Source organism: Pipra filicauda, unplaced genomic scaffold (assembly GCF_003945595.2).
Source record: "Pipra filicauda isolate LSUMZ 115617 unplaced genomic scaffold, ASM394559v2 scaffold167_size3244652_pilon, whole genome shotgun sequence".
In the NCBI taxonomy this organism is placed as follows: domain Eukaryota; kingdom Metazoa; phylum Chordata; class Aves; order Passeriformes; family Pipridae; genus Pipra; species Pipra filicauda.
Genome location: NW_024104184.1, coordinates 2293719 through 2309534, shown reverse-complemented (window position 1 = coordinate 2309534; position 15816 = coordinate 2293719). Strand labels below are relative to the sequence as shown.

The 15816-nt window shown below is 41.2% G+C and overlaps 2 protein-coding genes across 2 annotated transcripts; one reads left to right on the top strand and one right to left on the bottom strand.

Annotated features, from left to right (window-relative positions):
* The first annotated feature begins 134 nt into the window (after positions 1-134).
* On the top strand, positions 135-9634 carry RINT1 (RAD50 interactor 1). Its single transcript, XM_027751827.2, has 14 exons — positions 135-357; positions 1403-1598; positions 1763-2004; positions 2175-2348; positions 2426-2575; positions 3712-3868; positions 4458-4568; positions 4758-4983; positions 5569-5706; positions 6342-6541; positions 7520-7734; positions 8392-8572; positions 8655-8773; positions 9399-9634. The coding sequence occupies exons 2-14, from the start codon at positions 1422-1424 to the stop codon at positions 9610-9612; spliced, it is 2304 nt and encodes a 767-aa protein (XP_027607628.1). The 5' UTR covers positions 135-357; positions 1403-1421; the 3' UTR covers positions 9613-9634.
* A 386-nt stretch (positions 9635-10020) lies between these two features.
* Positions 10021-11794, bottom strand: EFCAB10 (EF-hand calcium binding domain 10). Its single transcript, XM_027751828.2, has 4 exons — positions 11462-11794; positions 11204-11368; positions 10850-10934; positions 10021-10425 (listed from the first exon to the last, which is right to left on the bottom strand). The coding sequence occupies exons 1-4, from the start codon at positions 11559-11561 to the stop codon at positions 10389-10391; spliced, it is 387 nt and encodes a 128-aa protein (XP_027607629.1). The 5' UTR covers positions 11562-11794; the 3' UTR covers positions 10021-10388.
* Between the last annotated feature and the right edge of the window lie 4022 nt (positions 11795-15816).

The following is a 15816-nucleotide window of genomic DNA, read 5'->3' as shown; positions in this document are numbered from 1 at the left end:
CGGCAGCGGCTCCGTCCCTCGGGCGCGCGGCCGCGCCTGCGCACCGGCACCGCGCGGCGCTGACGCGGCGGGGGCGGCGCCGCGGCCGCGGGGACCCGGCGAGGGGCTCCGGGCTGAGGCACCCCCGGGCTGAGGCACCCCCGGGCTGAGGCACCCCCGGCTCTGCTCGCCCTGCGGCACCCCCGGCTGGCCCTGCGGCACCACCGGTTGTCCTGGCCCTGCGGCACCGGCCTGCGAGGGGAGGCGGCGCCCCGGGGCCCGGCGCCCGCGGCGGGGGAGGAAGGGCTCGCCGAGTCGTAGCCCGGAGCCCGCGGAGCCCTCGGTCGATCCTTGGAACGGCCCGGCCCTCTGGCCGAGGTGGGTGCACGGCCGCGGGCCTCAGCGGGGAGGGAGTGGGAGGGATGCTCCCGGCGTCCTGTTCCTCTCTCCTGTATCCCTGTCCTTTCCTCTAGTAAGAAGAGAGCGCCGCTCGGTTAGTTGTTTTCTGCGGTTTTTTTTTTTTTTTTAATTGCTGCAAACAATGCTCTGTTTTCTTTATTCACTTCTTCCTCAGCAGCACCCGTGGTCTCCCAGTTCGTCCTTGCTGGTGCTCTCTATTGCCTCTCTAACTCTGGCTCATCAACTGCACATCAACTTTCCTGTTGTCAGTTTAATAGAGTTTGTAGCTTAATTAAAGCCTTAATTAAAGCAGATAAAGTGCAAATTTATAGATTTTATTTTTAAATACTGTTTTGGAAGTGATACTAAAAAGTAGAGAACTGGACTAGCCAAACACTCATCACTGTTGCGTTTTGAGAGGATGATCACGCACAGTGGAACAGTGTCAGGTTTTCTCTGGATGGTGCCAAATGTGTAGATCATAAGTGCCTCTTATATTATACTGTGTGGGTTTTTTTAAGAAATATTTGTTATGCTTTTACTTTCCAGATCACTGTAAGACCCGCTTGGACACTTTGCTAATAATATGTCAGTCATCAGTTGATATCTTTGAAACATCCTAAACGGTGTGAAAGGGTAGAGCAGAATGTTATCTTCCTTTGTATTTTAAAAAAAATTTTCCCAGTGCTTTTCGTTAGGTTTTCTGTATTATATATGTGGGAACTACATGTATATTGAATTATTTTTAATATATTTTACACTTTTGGGGATGAAAGAAATTAACAGGCATAGTTCTCTTCAGTAATTGATGTATAATAACTCACTGATTGCCTTGTGTGAGCAAGGTTTTATCAGATCTCAGTTAAGACTTAAGCCAGCAAATTATAGCACTTAAAGCAGTATATTTTGTGAATTTCTTACTTAAGTTTCAGGTTAAATTGAACTGTCCAGCTGAGTTTTCTGTCCTCAGTAGATCAATATTTGTTTGTGCTTAGTGGTGGCTAATTAGAGATTGTATACTCAGTATTGCAGAGAAGGAAAACATGGCAAGCGTTGCTGTTAGAAAGAAAGAAGCCACTAGAGATCTAGATCATTGTGATATCCCTTACTATGTTTCTGAATTTGTGGAAAGAGAAGTTGGAAATGACTATGATTCCCTGAGGAACCTAGACAACCTGATTGATAAGCTATCTGAAAACAAAAAGCAGTTAGAAGAACAGGTAAGCATCTTTCTTTTTCATTTTTTTTCTTCTTCTGAATATGCTGATGACTCATGACTGATTACATATATTTAACTAAATGAAATGTGTTAGTATTTCAAATGGTACTACTCTGCACAGTGCAGTGTTTTTATGTCAGCCTTAATATTTCTCTGTGAATATAGGTACTTACAGTTTCATCAGAAGTCCCTAAAAGAATTCAGAATGCCTTAAAGAATGCAGAAGATTCTAAAAAGTCTCTGAGTCGGCTTCTAGAGGAAGAAACTCTTCTGTCTGATTCGATCAATGCCCACTTACTGAAAGCTCAGCCATGGATGGAGGATCTTGATGTACTGATCAGTCAGGTAGAAGAGATTGAGCGACACCTGGCCTATCTCAAATGGATTTCTCGAATAGAAGAGTTAAGGTAAAGTTTCTGAGTACTGTATATGTGTTCCAAGACCGGTAACCTAGTTTATCCCATCATTAAAATATTTTAGATTCAAGAAAGTTTTGTCTTTGTTTTTCAATATACAAATTATTATTTTCTGTTATCTTTAATGAATATTTGGCCTTGACTTTTCTTGTATTTTACAGTGATAGCATCCAGCAATATCTGATGACCAACAATGTTCCAGAGGCAGCCAGTACTCTGGCATTCATGGCAGAACTGGATATTAAACTTCAGGAGTCATCTTGTTCTCATCTGCTTGAATTTGTGAGATCCACTGTTAAATTCTGGCATAAAATTCTTAAGGACAAACTGACGAGGTAAGAGAAGCACTGTGACTCCCTGGTCTTGGCCTGGTGCTGTGAGTTGGTCTTGAAGTGCTTGCTGTGTGTTGCAGTGACTTTGAGGAGGTGCTGACCCAGCTCCGCTGGCCCTTCGTGGGGCCGCCCCAGTCTCAGGCCTTTGGCCTTGCTGCTCCAGCCAACACTCCCGACGTGTACAGCAACTTGGAGATGCTGTTTTGTCAGCTTCTGAAGCTGCAAACCTCGTATCCTTTTAAACAGTACTTTGGTAACAATAAATGTTAGAGGTGCGCATTCTCGAGGGTAATTATTTAAAATGTTGTTCTCCCTAAAGACGGAAGGTAATTTGAATTTGCATTACTTTGTACTACCATTAGAATACTGGGGGGGGTTGTTTTGTCCTTTAGAAAGTGCCAAGCACCAGAGTTGCCCTTTTTCACAGTAGCAACATTTTAACTTCAAGTCATCAGATCTAGTGATCTCATGGTAGGTGACAGTTCAGGTTTCATGAGGATCTGGTCTTACACACTTTGGTACAATTACACAGTTTTACTTTAGTAAAAGTAAATGGTGATACGTGTTTTATTTTACGTATTTTATTTTACATTTCCTTTATAGCCTTATTTGAAATCAGCCTTAGTAACTTTAATATGTCCCACTCCAGAGGGAAAAGAGGGAAGACTAAAGATACGTGTCTTGGAAGGAGACTTTGCAAAAAGGGGAGACTACAGGAGGATTTTCATTGTGCAGCAATAGTAGTCTGCCTTTGTGGTTACTCAGAAGGCACTGCTGCTCATTCCGCTCCTGGTTTTTGTGAATTAAATAAAGCACAGCTAACCATTTTTTGTGACTGTGGATGTTTTTTGTTTGTTTTTTTGTTTTGTTTTTGTAATCATGGAGTGGGAAGCTGCAAGGCACTGTATACAACCCTGAGTTGGTAACAATTCTGGTTTGGCAGACTGGGTCACTTAAATCAGTTATGTGAAAATGGAAAATCACGTCTTGTATTTATTAATTCCAGGGGTCTTTATCCTCCTTTAACAAATATGAATAAGCATGTCTCTTGGACAGCCACTGTGTTTGGTTCTGACAATGGTGGTTTGCTGTGTTCTTTCTTTTTAATTACATCTTTCTGAAATCAAACTGACTTAAGGGACTTGTATTGTCATTGAATAAACAATCCTTAGAGGCCCAAGTTATGTTAAATATTATATAAAGTGGAATATTTTCAGTATCTTTGAGGAATTGTATTGATTTCATAATACTGCCTTCAACCAGTGAGGTAGAACTAAGCAGTATTGATTTTTATAAGCCCATTCTATTGAAATTATGATATTGGGAGAATAGCACACTTAAATTCATCCTTGACTGTCAAACTTAGAGATGAACTGTTAACCAAGCCTAAACAATTGCCAGAAAAGTACTCTCTACCCCCCTCACCACCCATTGTCCTTCCAATACAGATCATGCTGAATCCTCTTCAGAAAAGATTCAAGTATCATTTCACTGGAAATAAACAAACCAATGTTCTAAACAAGGTATGGGAGAAGATGGTTTGATATTTCTAAATAGCTTTTTTAAACAACAGAGAGACTGCTGTATTTACATTGTATAGGTTTCACAGTTTTCTTTCTGAAATGAAGATTCTTCAGAACTGTGCAGTGCCTATATGTATGGACAGACATGGAGATAGCACCTGGAGACCTTTCAGAGGCACAGGCATTTTCTCTGGGCTAGATGATATTTTTCCTTTGACCGGATCCTTTTCGTTGTACTGAGAAATAAAGACCACACAGAAGAACAAGAGGAAGTATATGAAGCAGAAAAGAGGCTCTCATCAGTGAGAAAGCTGTAGAGAAGGGAAAAATAAAAATGGAGCTTTTGTTTGAGAAGAAACAGAATATTTAGTACATTTAAGACAATGCAAATCCAGAAATATTTCTTTGATAATACTTTTATAAGAATCAGAGGTCAGTGAAACAGAATGAGAGACTTGTGTGACCTGAGATCAAGAGAAGGCAGGGGGAGAGAGTGGTATTTTTAGAAATTTGTCCTAAGATACTAGTAGCACTTGAATAAATGTTGTTTGGATGCATTTAATAGTTTGTTTTCTTTTTTTTAAATAAGCCTGAGTGGTATTTAACGCAAGTACTTATGTGGATTGGAAATCATGCAAAGTTCCTTGATGACAAAATCCAGCCAATACTGGACAAGGTGGGATCTTCACTGAATGCTGGGGTAAGCACTGTCATGGTTTCATGTATGTGAATATCTAAGTCAGCTTCTGATAGATATTTGTGTAATCCCATTTCCACTGATTTCAGTATGTGGTGAGACTTCATCTAGTAGCAGTTTGTTGTGTACATGTTTGCACAGGTTAATACTTCCTATCTCTGGCATTTTATTAACTTTCTTTTCTTTCAAAAGCTTGAATTCTCTCGTGCCCTAGTAATGCTGATTTTGGAGAAGTTGGCTGCTGATATTCCCTGCCTGTTGTATGACGATACGCTCTTTTGTCACCTTGTGGATGAGGTACTTCTATTTGAGAGAGAGTTATACAGCGTTCATGGTTATCTCAGCAGCTTTCCCAGTTGCATGCATATTCTGTCGGAAGAATCCTGCTTCCAAAGGTGGCTAACAGTGGAAAAAAAATGTAAGACTTCCAATGGATTTTGTTGGCCTTTATATTGCACAATCAGAAAGTATGTGTATAACCTGCACAACTGGCCTTTTAAATAGCATAAATCACCTGGACAGGGCTACTACAGAAACATTCGTATTTTTATACTCTGTGATTATTCTGAATAAAAATTGATTAGGCTCTAATAGTGCTTCTGTAGTTTGCAGGACTCTTGCCCCTTAAGCTGTATGGAATCAAGTGGGCTTATTTTTAGACAGATGTTATGTGTGTGCAGGCAAGGGTGAACTTTTAATTGATATAAGGGAAAGATATTGTTTTTGAGAAATGAGTAAGAAATATATTGGAAAGGAGCAAGCCAACTACTAAAAATCCAAAGCAAACCCCCAGTCAACTCTGACATAGCTGTTAATGGCATTATAAATACAGATACATTGAAACTGGTTTTGTATGAAGCCAGTTGCCAGTATTTTTTATAACCTGAAAATGCAAAATTTAACTTACTAGAGATAAGGCTTTTATGTTTATGTATTTTAGAGGGGCTTTTGTTAGAATTTTTTTAAAATGAAAAACTTAAATTACAAGTTTTGTGCATCTCAGTTGCTCTTCAGAAAATGGACTCTATGCTTTCATCAGAGGCTGCATGGATATCACAGTACAAAGATATCACTGATGTAGATGAAATGAAAGTTCCAGACTGTGCTGAAACTTTTATGACTCTCTTGTTAGTTATAACAGGTAATTATATCTATGGGCATTGCTGTTGTTTTAATGAATAGTAAAAAAACCTTCACCTAACAGATTTCTTTACTAAATATTCATTGTCAGCAGTAGTCACCAAATAATGGTGCAAAGTTGTGATGTTTGCAGCTTATAAAAGCTTCATGTTTGTTTTGTATTTTGGACACTAACACACACGAATAATCTTGAGCTAGTGACATGTTTGCAAAATAATAATTAAAAATACACATACATTTACTTGACAGAAGATAATTTGTTGCAATGCAGTAATAAATCAGACTGTTCCTTTTCAATCTGTGACAATTTAGAAGCTATTAAGTAACACCTGCTTTTTTGGAAGAGAACATGAGATCAGCTATGTTTTCAGGATACATATATTCAGTGGCTTTGTCTTCTTCTGTGTGAGGAGGCTTTAGGGGCCATACTGGAGGGTGCAGTATAGCCACACATTGCTCGTGTCTTGGCATGTTTAGCTTTTGCATGAGTAGTTTCCCTGAGGTTGTTGAAATGTCATTATTTTTAAATACTGTATAATGTTCTCACAGGCGTAAGGTGGTGCAGTAACATGACTTAATATTTCTTTCTTCAGCGTTGGAAAACCTAAAAGCATTTTTTTATTAATGTCTTTCCAGACAGGTATAAGAATCTTCCAACAGCTTCCAGAAAACTTCAGTTCCTGGGCCTACAGAAGGAGTTAGTTGATGATTTCAGGATACGATTAACTCAAGTGATGAAGGAAGAGACCAGAGCTTCCTTAGGATTCCGATACTGTGCAATCCTTAATGCTGTTAACTATATAGCAACAGTGTTGGCAGACTGGGCTGACAATGTAGTAAGTAATTATTCTACTAGGAAAAAAAATTAAAAATAGGCTTTGGATGTTTATTTCATAACAAACACTTTTTTTCAGTACTGTTTTAAGTGTATTCAGAAGATTTAATTACAGAGAAAATAGAATGAGATGTAAATTCAGATTTAATAGAAGATGTATAAACAAGGACAGATTATTGTTTGAGATCTAAGCTGTGTTAATTATAAACTTCCTAGGGAAATGCAAAGCAAGCCTGAGGAATGGAATAATCCAACAAAACAAAAAAAAAGTAGTCTCCTTTACATGCCTTTTTATTGTAAAAGACTCTTGAGTTTGGAGATCTCTGAACCACTATTAACAGCCCCTGATGTTGGAGTGTAGGCAGTAGCCTCCAAATTCTTTTTGTCTTCACAGGAAGCTGTGGCTCTAGCAAGGGATAATCTTGACTTGATAGGACTGCAGCCTTCATGTGTATAACTGCATCTGCTACAGTGTCTTGATCTGCTTAAAAGCAAACCAAAATGTGGTAACCATTGTTGGTTACCACAATGTCACATTAAATGGACTCAGTCCATTTTCTTGCTGTTGTCAGCACAGCAAACTTACGATTTAATGAATGCTCATTTCTAAAAAATTACAATTAAAGTTTACTTTTGCAAATGTTAAAAAGTTCAAGGTAGATTTTTTTTTTTATAGCATTCTGCATCAATCTTAAAACATCTTTTTAGTTTTTCTCTAGATCTGTTCCCATTACCTATCTGCTGTTGTATCTGGGAGCCGTATCAGTTCCATTGCTAGAATTAAACCACTATGATTTGTTTTTCACTAAATCAGGACCACAGGGAAAGATAAGAAAGTGTTTTTAAAATCTTAAATTTTTAAGTTTATAAATGTGCCAGAAGAGCGTTTTCTAGAACTGTGCCTATCGAAGTACCAATGAAAAGTTCAAATGGCAAGATGATGTTTTTATAGCGTTCATCCCTGGTTTTGTTTGCCTAGTTCTTCCTGCAGCTGCAGCAGGCCGAGCTGGAGGTCCGTGCAGAGAGTGACGCTGTCAGTCAGCTCCAGCTGGGGCAGTTGGCGTCCATGGAGAGCTCTGTCTTTGACGAGATGATCAACCTCCTGGAGCGCCTGAAGCACGACATGCTGACCCGCCAAGTCGACCATGTCTTCAGGGAGGTCAAAGATGCTGCAAAGCTGTACAAAAAAGAGAGGTGTTTGTCTGTTTAATCTCTTCCCATGTTACAATATTATTTCCTGTTAAAAATACTGAGGTAAATAAAGGCAGGAATAGATAATAGGTAGAATTTTTTTTCCTGAGTAGGAATGCTGCAGAGTAGTGAGTTTTGAAAAATTCTATTAATACTTACCTTAGAACTATTTTCATGATATGTTTTCTAAAGTAGTTCCACAATTAGTGGGTGCATTATCTTAAGAACCAAAGGAAGAATTCTGGATCACTCTAGTTTGGACGAGAATAATTTTATACATTGTGGTGTTAAAGATTTTATGCAAAATGGCCTGTAATGACTGTTCTGTCTTCACAGTCCCATAGAGCTTCTTGAATATTTCCTACAGAGTAGAATTTCTGAAGTACTTCATAAAAGGAATAGAATTTAATGATTTCCAGATTAGATGGGGTTTCCTGGAGTGACATGTTCAGAGATTTATAACTAAAGCATGAGTTTAATATTAAATGAAATTCAAACATAGCATTAGACTGATAACTTGTAGATTAGAAATGGAAAGGAGAACTGTCTCTGAACCATTGTAAATGGGTAAGATTTTTTTTTTAAAGGATAATTTTAACTTCAGTTGTTGTAGTATGAATAATTTCATTATAATGACTTCAGTGCAATGGTTTCTTTCAGGTGGTTGTCTTTACCATCTCAGGCAGAGCAAGCAGTGATGTCTTTGTCGAGCACAGCCTGCCCCATGTTGCAGACCCTGCGGGACCGTTTGCTGCAACTGGAACAGCAGCTCTGTCACTCACTGTTCAAAATCTTCTGGCAAATGCTTGCAGAGAAAGTGGATCTATACATTTATCAGGAAGTAGGTATCAGTGTGACCGGTGCAGTACCATGTAGTATCAGTGACTGGCTTAAACAGCAGATGCACCTCTTTGTGTTTGTAGATAATTATGGCAAATCATTTCAATGAAGGAGGAGCAGCACAACTTCAGTTTGACATGAGTAGAAATTTGTTCCCTTTATTTTCACACTACTGCAAGAGGCCAGAAAACTACTTCAAGCAGTAAGTAGGCTGCTTCTGATGTACTGGTATTTCAGAAGTGAGCGTCCAGATAACATGCGTGTTTTACGTAAGACCAAGATTTTTTCAGTTAGTTTTGAACCACACTTAAAACGTGTGGATTGTTTATGCCTTTGATGTTTTCAACTAGGAAAGTTTTTACTCTGAAGCATGTACTCAGCAACAGATTGTGATGTGTTCTGGGGTATTTTGTGCAGTAAGGATGTCTAGATACATTAACCTATGGAAGGAATATTAACTAGCACAGACTAGTGAAATGGGGGCCAAAGAAACTAATCAAAGATACAGTTACAACACAATAAACTTTACTGTTCGAAGAAAGACTAGTTTAAAATATGTTCCTGCTCAGAACTGCCTTGTGTAGCACTCTAGTTGCTGTCATGGATGAGAATCTACTACCTCATTTGTGATTAGTCTTTTTTTACACAGCCCACAGTCTTCTGAAGAGTCCAGCATCAAACTCTTAGGCTAACTGGGGCAGAAATCTTAATATTTTTAAACCAACATGGAGCATGGAAGTTTTTGTTACACTTCAATTTGTGCACACAGTGATTATCTTATGTTATATTAATCTGATTACATTGATCCATGTAACTTTTTCCTCTAGCATAAAAGAAGCCTGCATTATCCTGAATCTGAATGTTGGCTCTGCCTTGCTTCTGAAGGATGTCCTACAATCAGCCTCAGAAAATGAAACTTTAAATCCAAGCCAGCCCTCTGCAACAGCAGCACTAAATGAACTTGGAGTTTATAAACTGGCTCAAAAGGATGTTGAGATTCTTCTCAATTTGAGAGCTAATTGGCCAAATACAGGAAAATAAAGACTTACTCAGCAATGGTTAATATCTTGGTGTAGATTACTTATTCCAAACAAAACCAAAGCAAATATTTTTTAATATACTTGTGTAATTTTTTTTCAATTCTGTATGCTGAACAACTGTTTTAATCTGATCTTATGCTTTATTCTATACATTTTTTAAAAAAAAATTCAAAGGAGGGGGGAATAAGTCACTTTGTTTTCTTCATTCATACTAATTGATTTTTTTTTTCTGTATGAGAGTCTCTCCTAATTTTTTAAAAAGTTTCTCCTTAAAAATTGCATAAGTAGTGTGTGGCAAGTTTAAAAACAGCACTTTACTTGGAGGTGCTGCCTACCTTTACCTGTGGACATTTATTGTAACTTGTTGAAGTTGCTTTTTCTTTAAAAAAAACCCAAAACACAGCACAAGCCCCCAGAACAACTTAATTTTATTCAGTGGTAATGAGCCAGCTGGTAACAATCCTGTACTGTAAGCTGCAACCTGAAGGAGGAAACTTCAAACCACTATTTTAGTTACATAAGAAATCTCTTTTTTTTTTTTTTTTTTTAAACCATCTAACTGTATTAAGAAAATCAATTCTCAAACAATATCCCTCCAGTGCCTGGTAGACACGAACAAGTTCTTGTCATTTGTCCTTTTCAGCTGATTGCTCATCTGAAGCAGGGGGAGACAAGAAAAAGAATGCTGCTTAAAGTCAGCTATCCACAGCTGACAAGCCAGAAGAAAAACTGAGGAAGATGCCTAGTTTTTGTATATATTGCAGACCACAGCTCAAACTAATACACAGCCCAGCTCTCCAGCATCCTTTTCTTCCTAAGGCAGAAAAAGAAAACCTCTAGTTAGATAACAGTGGGGATAATTAGTTCATTACCTTTCAGTGACTGCAAGTTACTAAAAGTTGTCCCTACAACTCTATCTTGACTATAAGAAATTGTTAAAACTTGAGCTTATTTAATCTACAGCTGTAGTACCACCCCTGGCAAAGAAGACAACAGTGCCTCACTGTTTCACATTTCTAGATGAGTATTGGAACACCCTGGGCTGACCGATGAGAGGGGTAGGTAAGGTGAGAGGTTTCCTGGGAGAAGATCCTGAAACTGAGCTGGTAGAAGAAAATGGGAGTTTGGTTATTTTATAGCAAGCCAAGCTCGGTCAGGCAGTAACTGACCTTGTAAAATCTCAGATACCTCCTATGTGTATCCTCCCCTCCAAAAAACCAACTTTCAATTAAACTTACACTCCTTCCTTGAATACCTCCAGTGTGATATTTTCATCATCTCCAACTTCCAGATCCTCAGTGCTCAGTCCCAAAGTTTTAAGAGCTAAAGTTAAGGAAAGAGAATGTCCTATGTGAGTTTTTGAAAGATGGATTTAACATCTTCAAGTGGCCTAGATGGAATAGAAGGCAAGCATGTAATTTCACAACGTGGAATTTTTTTTAACTTCCCACGTTCAAGGTTGTGCCTGGGCAGGTGTGCCGATAATTCTTAAGTATACAGATGTGTAACTCTGAAACTATTGTATTACTTCTGCGCAAACAAACGACCAGCCCCGCGCAGCTTGGTGTGAGCTGCGGTTCAGGGGGACGCACCTTCCCTGTACTGCACTGGCGTGATGTGGCCCTGGCCCAGCACATCCAGCAGGCTGAACATGGCCTCCACGTTGGCCTCGTCCATCAGGTCCGGGTACTCCCCCTCGGCCCGCCTGCCAGCCTTCACCCTTTCCAGCGCCTGGATCAGGAACTCGCGTGGCTTTTCTGCAACCAAGTCAGACCGGGGCCCTCAGCCGGGGCGCTCAGGCCGCGCTGCCCCGCTCGCCCCGCTCCCTCCCCCGCGGGTCGGAGCCGCACCGGGGCGGTGGAAGAGCAGCAGCGCTCCGAGGTGCTGCAGCAGCTCGGGGAGCCGGTGCCGCCGCAGGTACTCTCGGCTCTGCTCCTCGCCCGCCGCCATCCCGCGGGGCCGAGACACGGCGTGAGGCGGCACCGGGCCCGGCGGGGGCTGTGCGGGCTCGGGGCGGGCTCGGACGGGCAGAGGAGCTCCCACAGAACCGGGGCCCGGGGCCGGCGCTCCCTCAGGCAGCTCCGGCCGCCGGGCGGGAGGCGGCTCCGCCGAGGCCGGGGGGAAGCGAACACTGGTTTTCCTGGATGTCGTCACGGTACCGCCGGAACAGACGCTCCCCGCTGCCGGCGGAGCGGGGGCTTCGCGGTTGCGTTAGTTCGCGGGGAGAGCAAATTAGCGCGGTAGTTTTTTAATATGTACGCGGGTGTTCAGGGTCTGTTTAGTCTGGAGAAGACTGAGAGGGGATCTCGTCAATACATATAAATATCTCAAAGGTGGTGCCGAGAAGATCGTGCCAGACTCTTTTCGGTGGTGCCCAGCGACAGGACGAGGAGCAATGGCCATACACTGAAACACAAGAGTTCCACCCCAGCATGAGGGAGAACTTCATTTCATCGAGGATGGCAGAGCACTGCTCAGGAGCGTCATCGATTGTCCCTCTCTGGGGACATTCCAAACCCACCTGGATGCGTTCCTGTGTCACCTGCTCCAGGTGACCCTGCTTTGGCAGGGGTTGGACGGGATGATCTCCAGAGGTCCCTTCCAATCCTGCCAATTCAAGACTAAGAGAGGTTACATTTAAAAATCATCACAGAAGCTTGCAGCACAGCCTGTGCAAACAGAGAAGAGACATCATGGAAGCTCTTGATTGTACTAACCAGTGTGAATAGGAAAAAGATAATCAAGTGTCCAAAATCAAGCAAATCTACAATGGTATAAGCATTTGCCATCAAATAAAACCAGATGATAAATGGGCGAATATTAAAGAATGGTATTCCTGTGAAAAGTCTAGCCCTATAAATACTTAATTATTTGCCAGAACTAAAACATCTCAAGACATTATAGAATTTGCTTTTTATTTTCTTAGATAAACTGGGAGAAAGGCAGGATCCGAAACTGCAGAGATTGTACAGCCAAGCCTTGTTTGTATTCACTAGTATTTTAAACTGATTATGCTGCATGCTCTGTCTTGATTAGGGCTAGGGGAAGTGTAGGTTTCTAACAGTTACCTCCTATGACAACTACCTGGCATTGATGGAAACTTCCTTTTCCTAGGGAATACATTTCATAGTTACTGAATCCATTCCCGCATTTGATTTTTCTGTGCCTTTCAACAGAGTTTGCAAAGCATTAGCAAATTTTTTTAATGAAAAAGAGCTATGAGAGAAAGTGTAGATTGAAATATGGAGAAGTACAAACAAGAAATTCAGCAGCAAATAAATAAAGACATGGAAAATATTTTCTTAAAATGAGAACCTAAGGATAGAAAGATTGACAGGAGAGGAAGGAGCAAGTGAAAGCCTGATTGGTAGGTAGGTAGGTCAGTGTTTGGGGTAGGGAAAACAGCATTTGGCAAAGGATGTTTCTCCTTTAGTAGTCAACAAAAATAACCAGTATGAAACATGTATGTTGAAGGCTGAAATTTTAAGAATAAACACAGGAATTACAGATTTAAGTGTGTTTCTCTGAGGAATGGTTCAAAAATATCACTAAGCAGAGCAAACCCTGATTTGATTTACAACTAGAAATATATATATTTTAAATTCTATTTCACTGTTAAGGAAGCACAATTTATTGCCTTGAAAAAAATGTTCTGATAATGAATCATGTATTTATTATTTAAGTAATGAATTATTATTCTCAGTTCATATCATGATAGTATCAGCTATATATATGAATCCTAAAAGTATGAGACTTTAGGATAATTTTTCAGAAGCTCACATGGACTATTCTAAGAGAAACTGAACTTTTGGTGACTGAGAAAAACAGGATTTCACAAACATTTGAGCGTATTCTGGTTCCATTACAGCGATGCTACTAAATGAATTTTAATAAAGAACTAAATGACCAAATTATCTTCATGTGTTTAAAATGTCCTGGTTATATAAATTGAATTTGTTTGAAAGACTTAATACCTGTTGTGGCAGAAGCTGAGCCTTCTACAGAATATCATTAGTAATTTAAGCCTTTTATCTAATTTAATAGGACTAAATAGACTACCTGGAATCTTATGGATTGTAATGAAGAGGAACAGGGACTGCAGGTCAGCTATGAAGCTGACTGCAGAACAAGCATTTGTCTTGCAGGGGAAAACAGGCAGATGGACATGTTCTTCCAAATGGGAGTGTCAGAAGACTAATGTCTAGGGCTGTGGGGAGAGACAGGAGCAATACAGATAGGAGAGGTCCGCCACCTGCTTCCTGTGCACACAGCTGGTGAGAGCAGCTCCTTTAATGCTTTGCCTGCCTCTACTCCCCCCCAGCATGGACATCAGAAAGGACTCCGTGCTAGGGGGCATAGGGTGAGCTGCAGGGATTGGGTCCTGCCATTTCTGGAGCTGCTGGGGAACAGCTCCACTGCACCTTTCCTCTGTGTGTCCTCAAGGTGAGTTCCTTGCTAGGGGATTTTACACTATACATTTATAAAGGAAAGTGCTTAACTGCAGAAATAGTGAGCTTCTGGGTATTAATTATCTCAACAGCCAGAACCATTTTTTGGTTGTTTTTACTGCAGAATAATTTAGGTTAGAATGGTCCTTTGGAGATCATGTGGTCAACCCCCTTCCCTCCTCAAATTGTGCTAATTTCCAAGATAGCTCAGGTTGTTCACAGACTTGTAAAGTTTTTACTATCTCCAGGATGGAGATTCCACAACATCGTTTGGTCCCTGACAAAGACTTTTTGCCTTGTCTCTTCAGAGACAATTATCAGAATTCCCCTTGCTCTACCTTATCTCTGTTGCTTCTTGCCATTTTGTTCTGTACCATTAGAAGCGTCTGGCTCCATCCTTCCTACAGTCACACGTCTTGTAGCTGAAGGCGGCACTCAGATCCCTCTCTCCTTCTTAATCTTCTTCTTGTAACACGGAGCAAAACACTTTTTTTAAGCGTATCATTCCACTTGATATGCTCCAGCTACTGATCCTCCGTCAGCGCTCCACTTGGACTCACTTCAGTTCCCAAGCTGAGTCCTGCGCATCGCAGGCCCAAATCAGACACGGTTCTGCAGATTCAGTCTCACGAGTGCCAAAACAGGGGTGACAATCCATTCCCTCCAACTGCTGCCTGTGTTCGTAAGACATGTAGATAGCAGTCAGACTGCTGAAGCTCAGGCTGTGTAGCATTCAGTTCCCTTACTGACTCGTGTTCAGCTTGTCCACCAGCCCCTTTTTCTGCAGAGTTGCTTTCTTGCCAGTAAGTGCCCAGCTTGTTCCATGCCATGGGGTTATGCCTCTCTCCCGTGTGTGGAGCTCTGTGTTTATCTTAGGTGAACCTACTGAGGTTCCTGCCAGCCTAATTTTCTAGCTTGTTGAGCTCCCTCTGAAGGACAGCCCCGGCCCTGCTGTATCAATCACCTCCCTGAAACCTCACCCCATCCCAATGCCTGGGATGGTAATGAAGCCCTTTGGCATTATCTGGCCCATTATTAACCCTTGAGGAATGTTACTAGTACCAACCAACAACCAGACTTCCAAGAGCCCATCTCACCCCTCTGAACCCAGCTGTTGAGCTGATTTTCCAGCCACCTCATAGTTCCCACCTTGAGTCCAGCTCTCTCCAGTTTATTGTAAGAATACAAGAGCAGATAGTGTCAAAAGCCTTGTTAAGATCAGACAACATTCTCTGTTCAGTACCTGAGGGCACTCATTTCGTCACAGAGAGGAAGCAGGGTGGTCAGGCAAAGTTAGACCTTAGTAAATCCAAGTTGTCCAGGCATGGCTTCTAGAATTGTTCCATAATCTGCCTGGGCTGAGCAGCCTGTAGTTCCCTGGGTCTTTCTTGAAAAGGGACATTGCATTTGCCTTTTTCCAGTCCTTAGAACTCCTGTACCCTGTTTATGATCTTTCAAGGGTGAGAGCAGCCTTGTAATGGTATCAGCCTGCATCCTTGAAACAGGCCCAGCTTTTCCCATGGGCTGCTATAGATCCAGGGTAAGCAGTCCTTAACTCAGGCTTCCTCTTAGGCACCCAGACTCTGTCCAAAGCTCTGAGCACAGACCTGTCCACTTAAAACCTGAAGCAAAGGCAGCAACAAGTGTACCCCAGTAATTTCCCTGTCCTCTGTCACCAGGTTACCTACCCCGTGTAGTGGGGGCCCACATTTTACTTAACCTTCCTTCCATGTTAATATACTGAGAGTGTCCCTCAC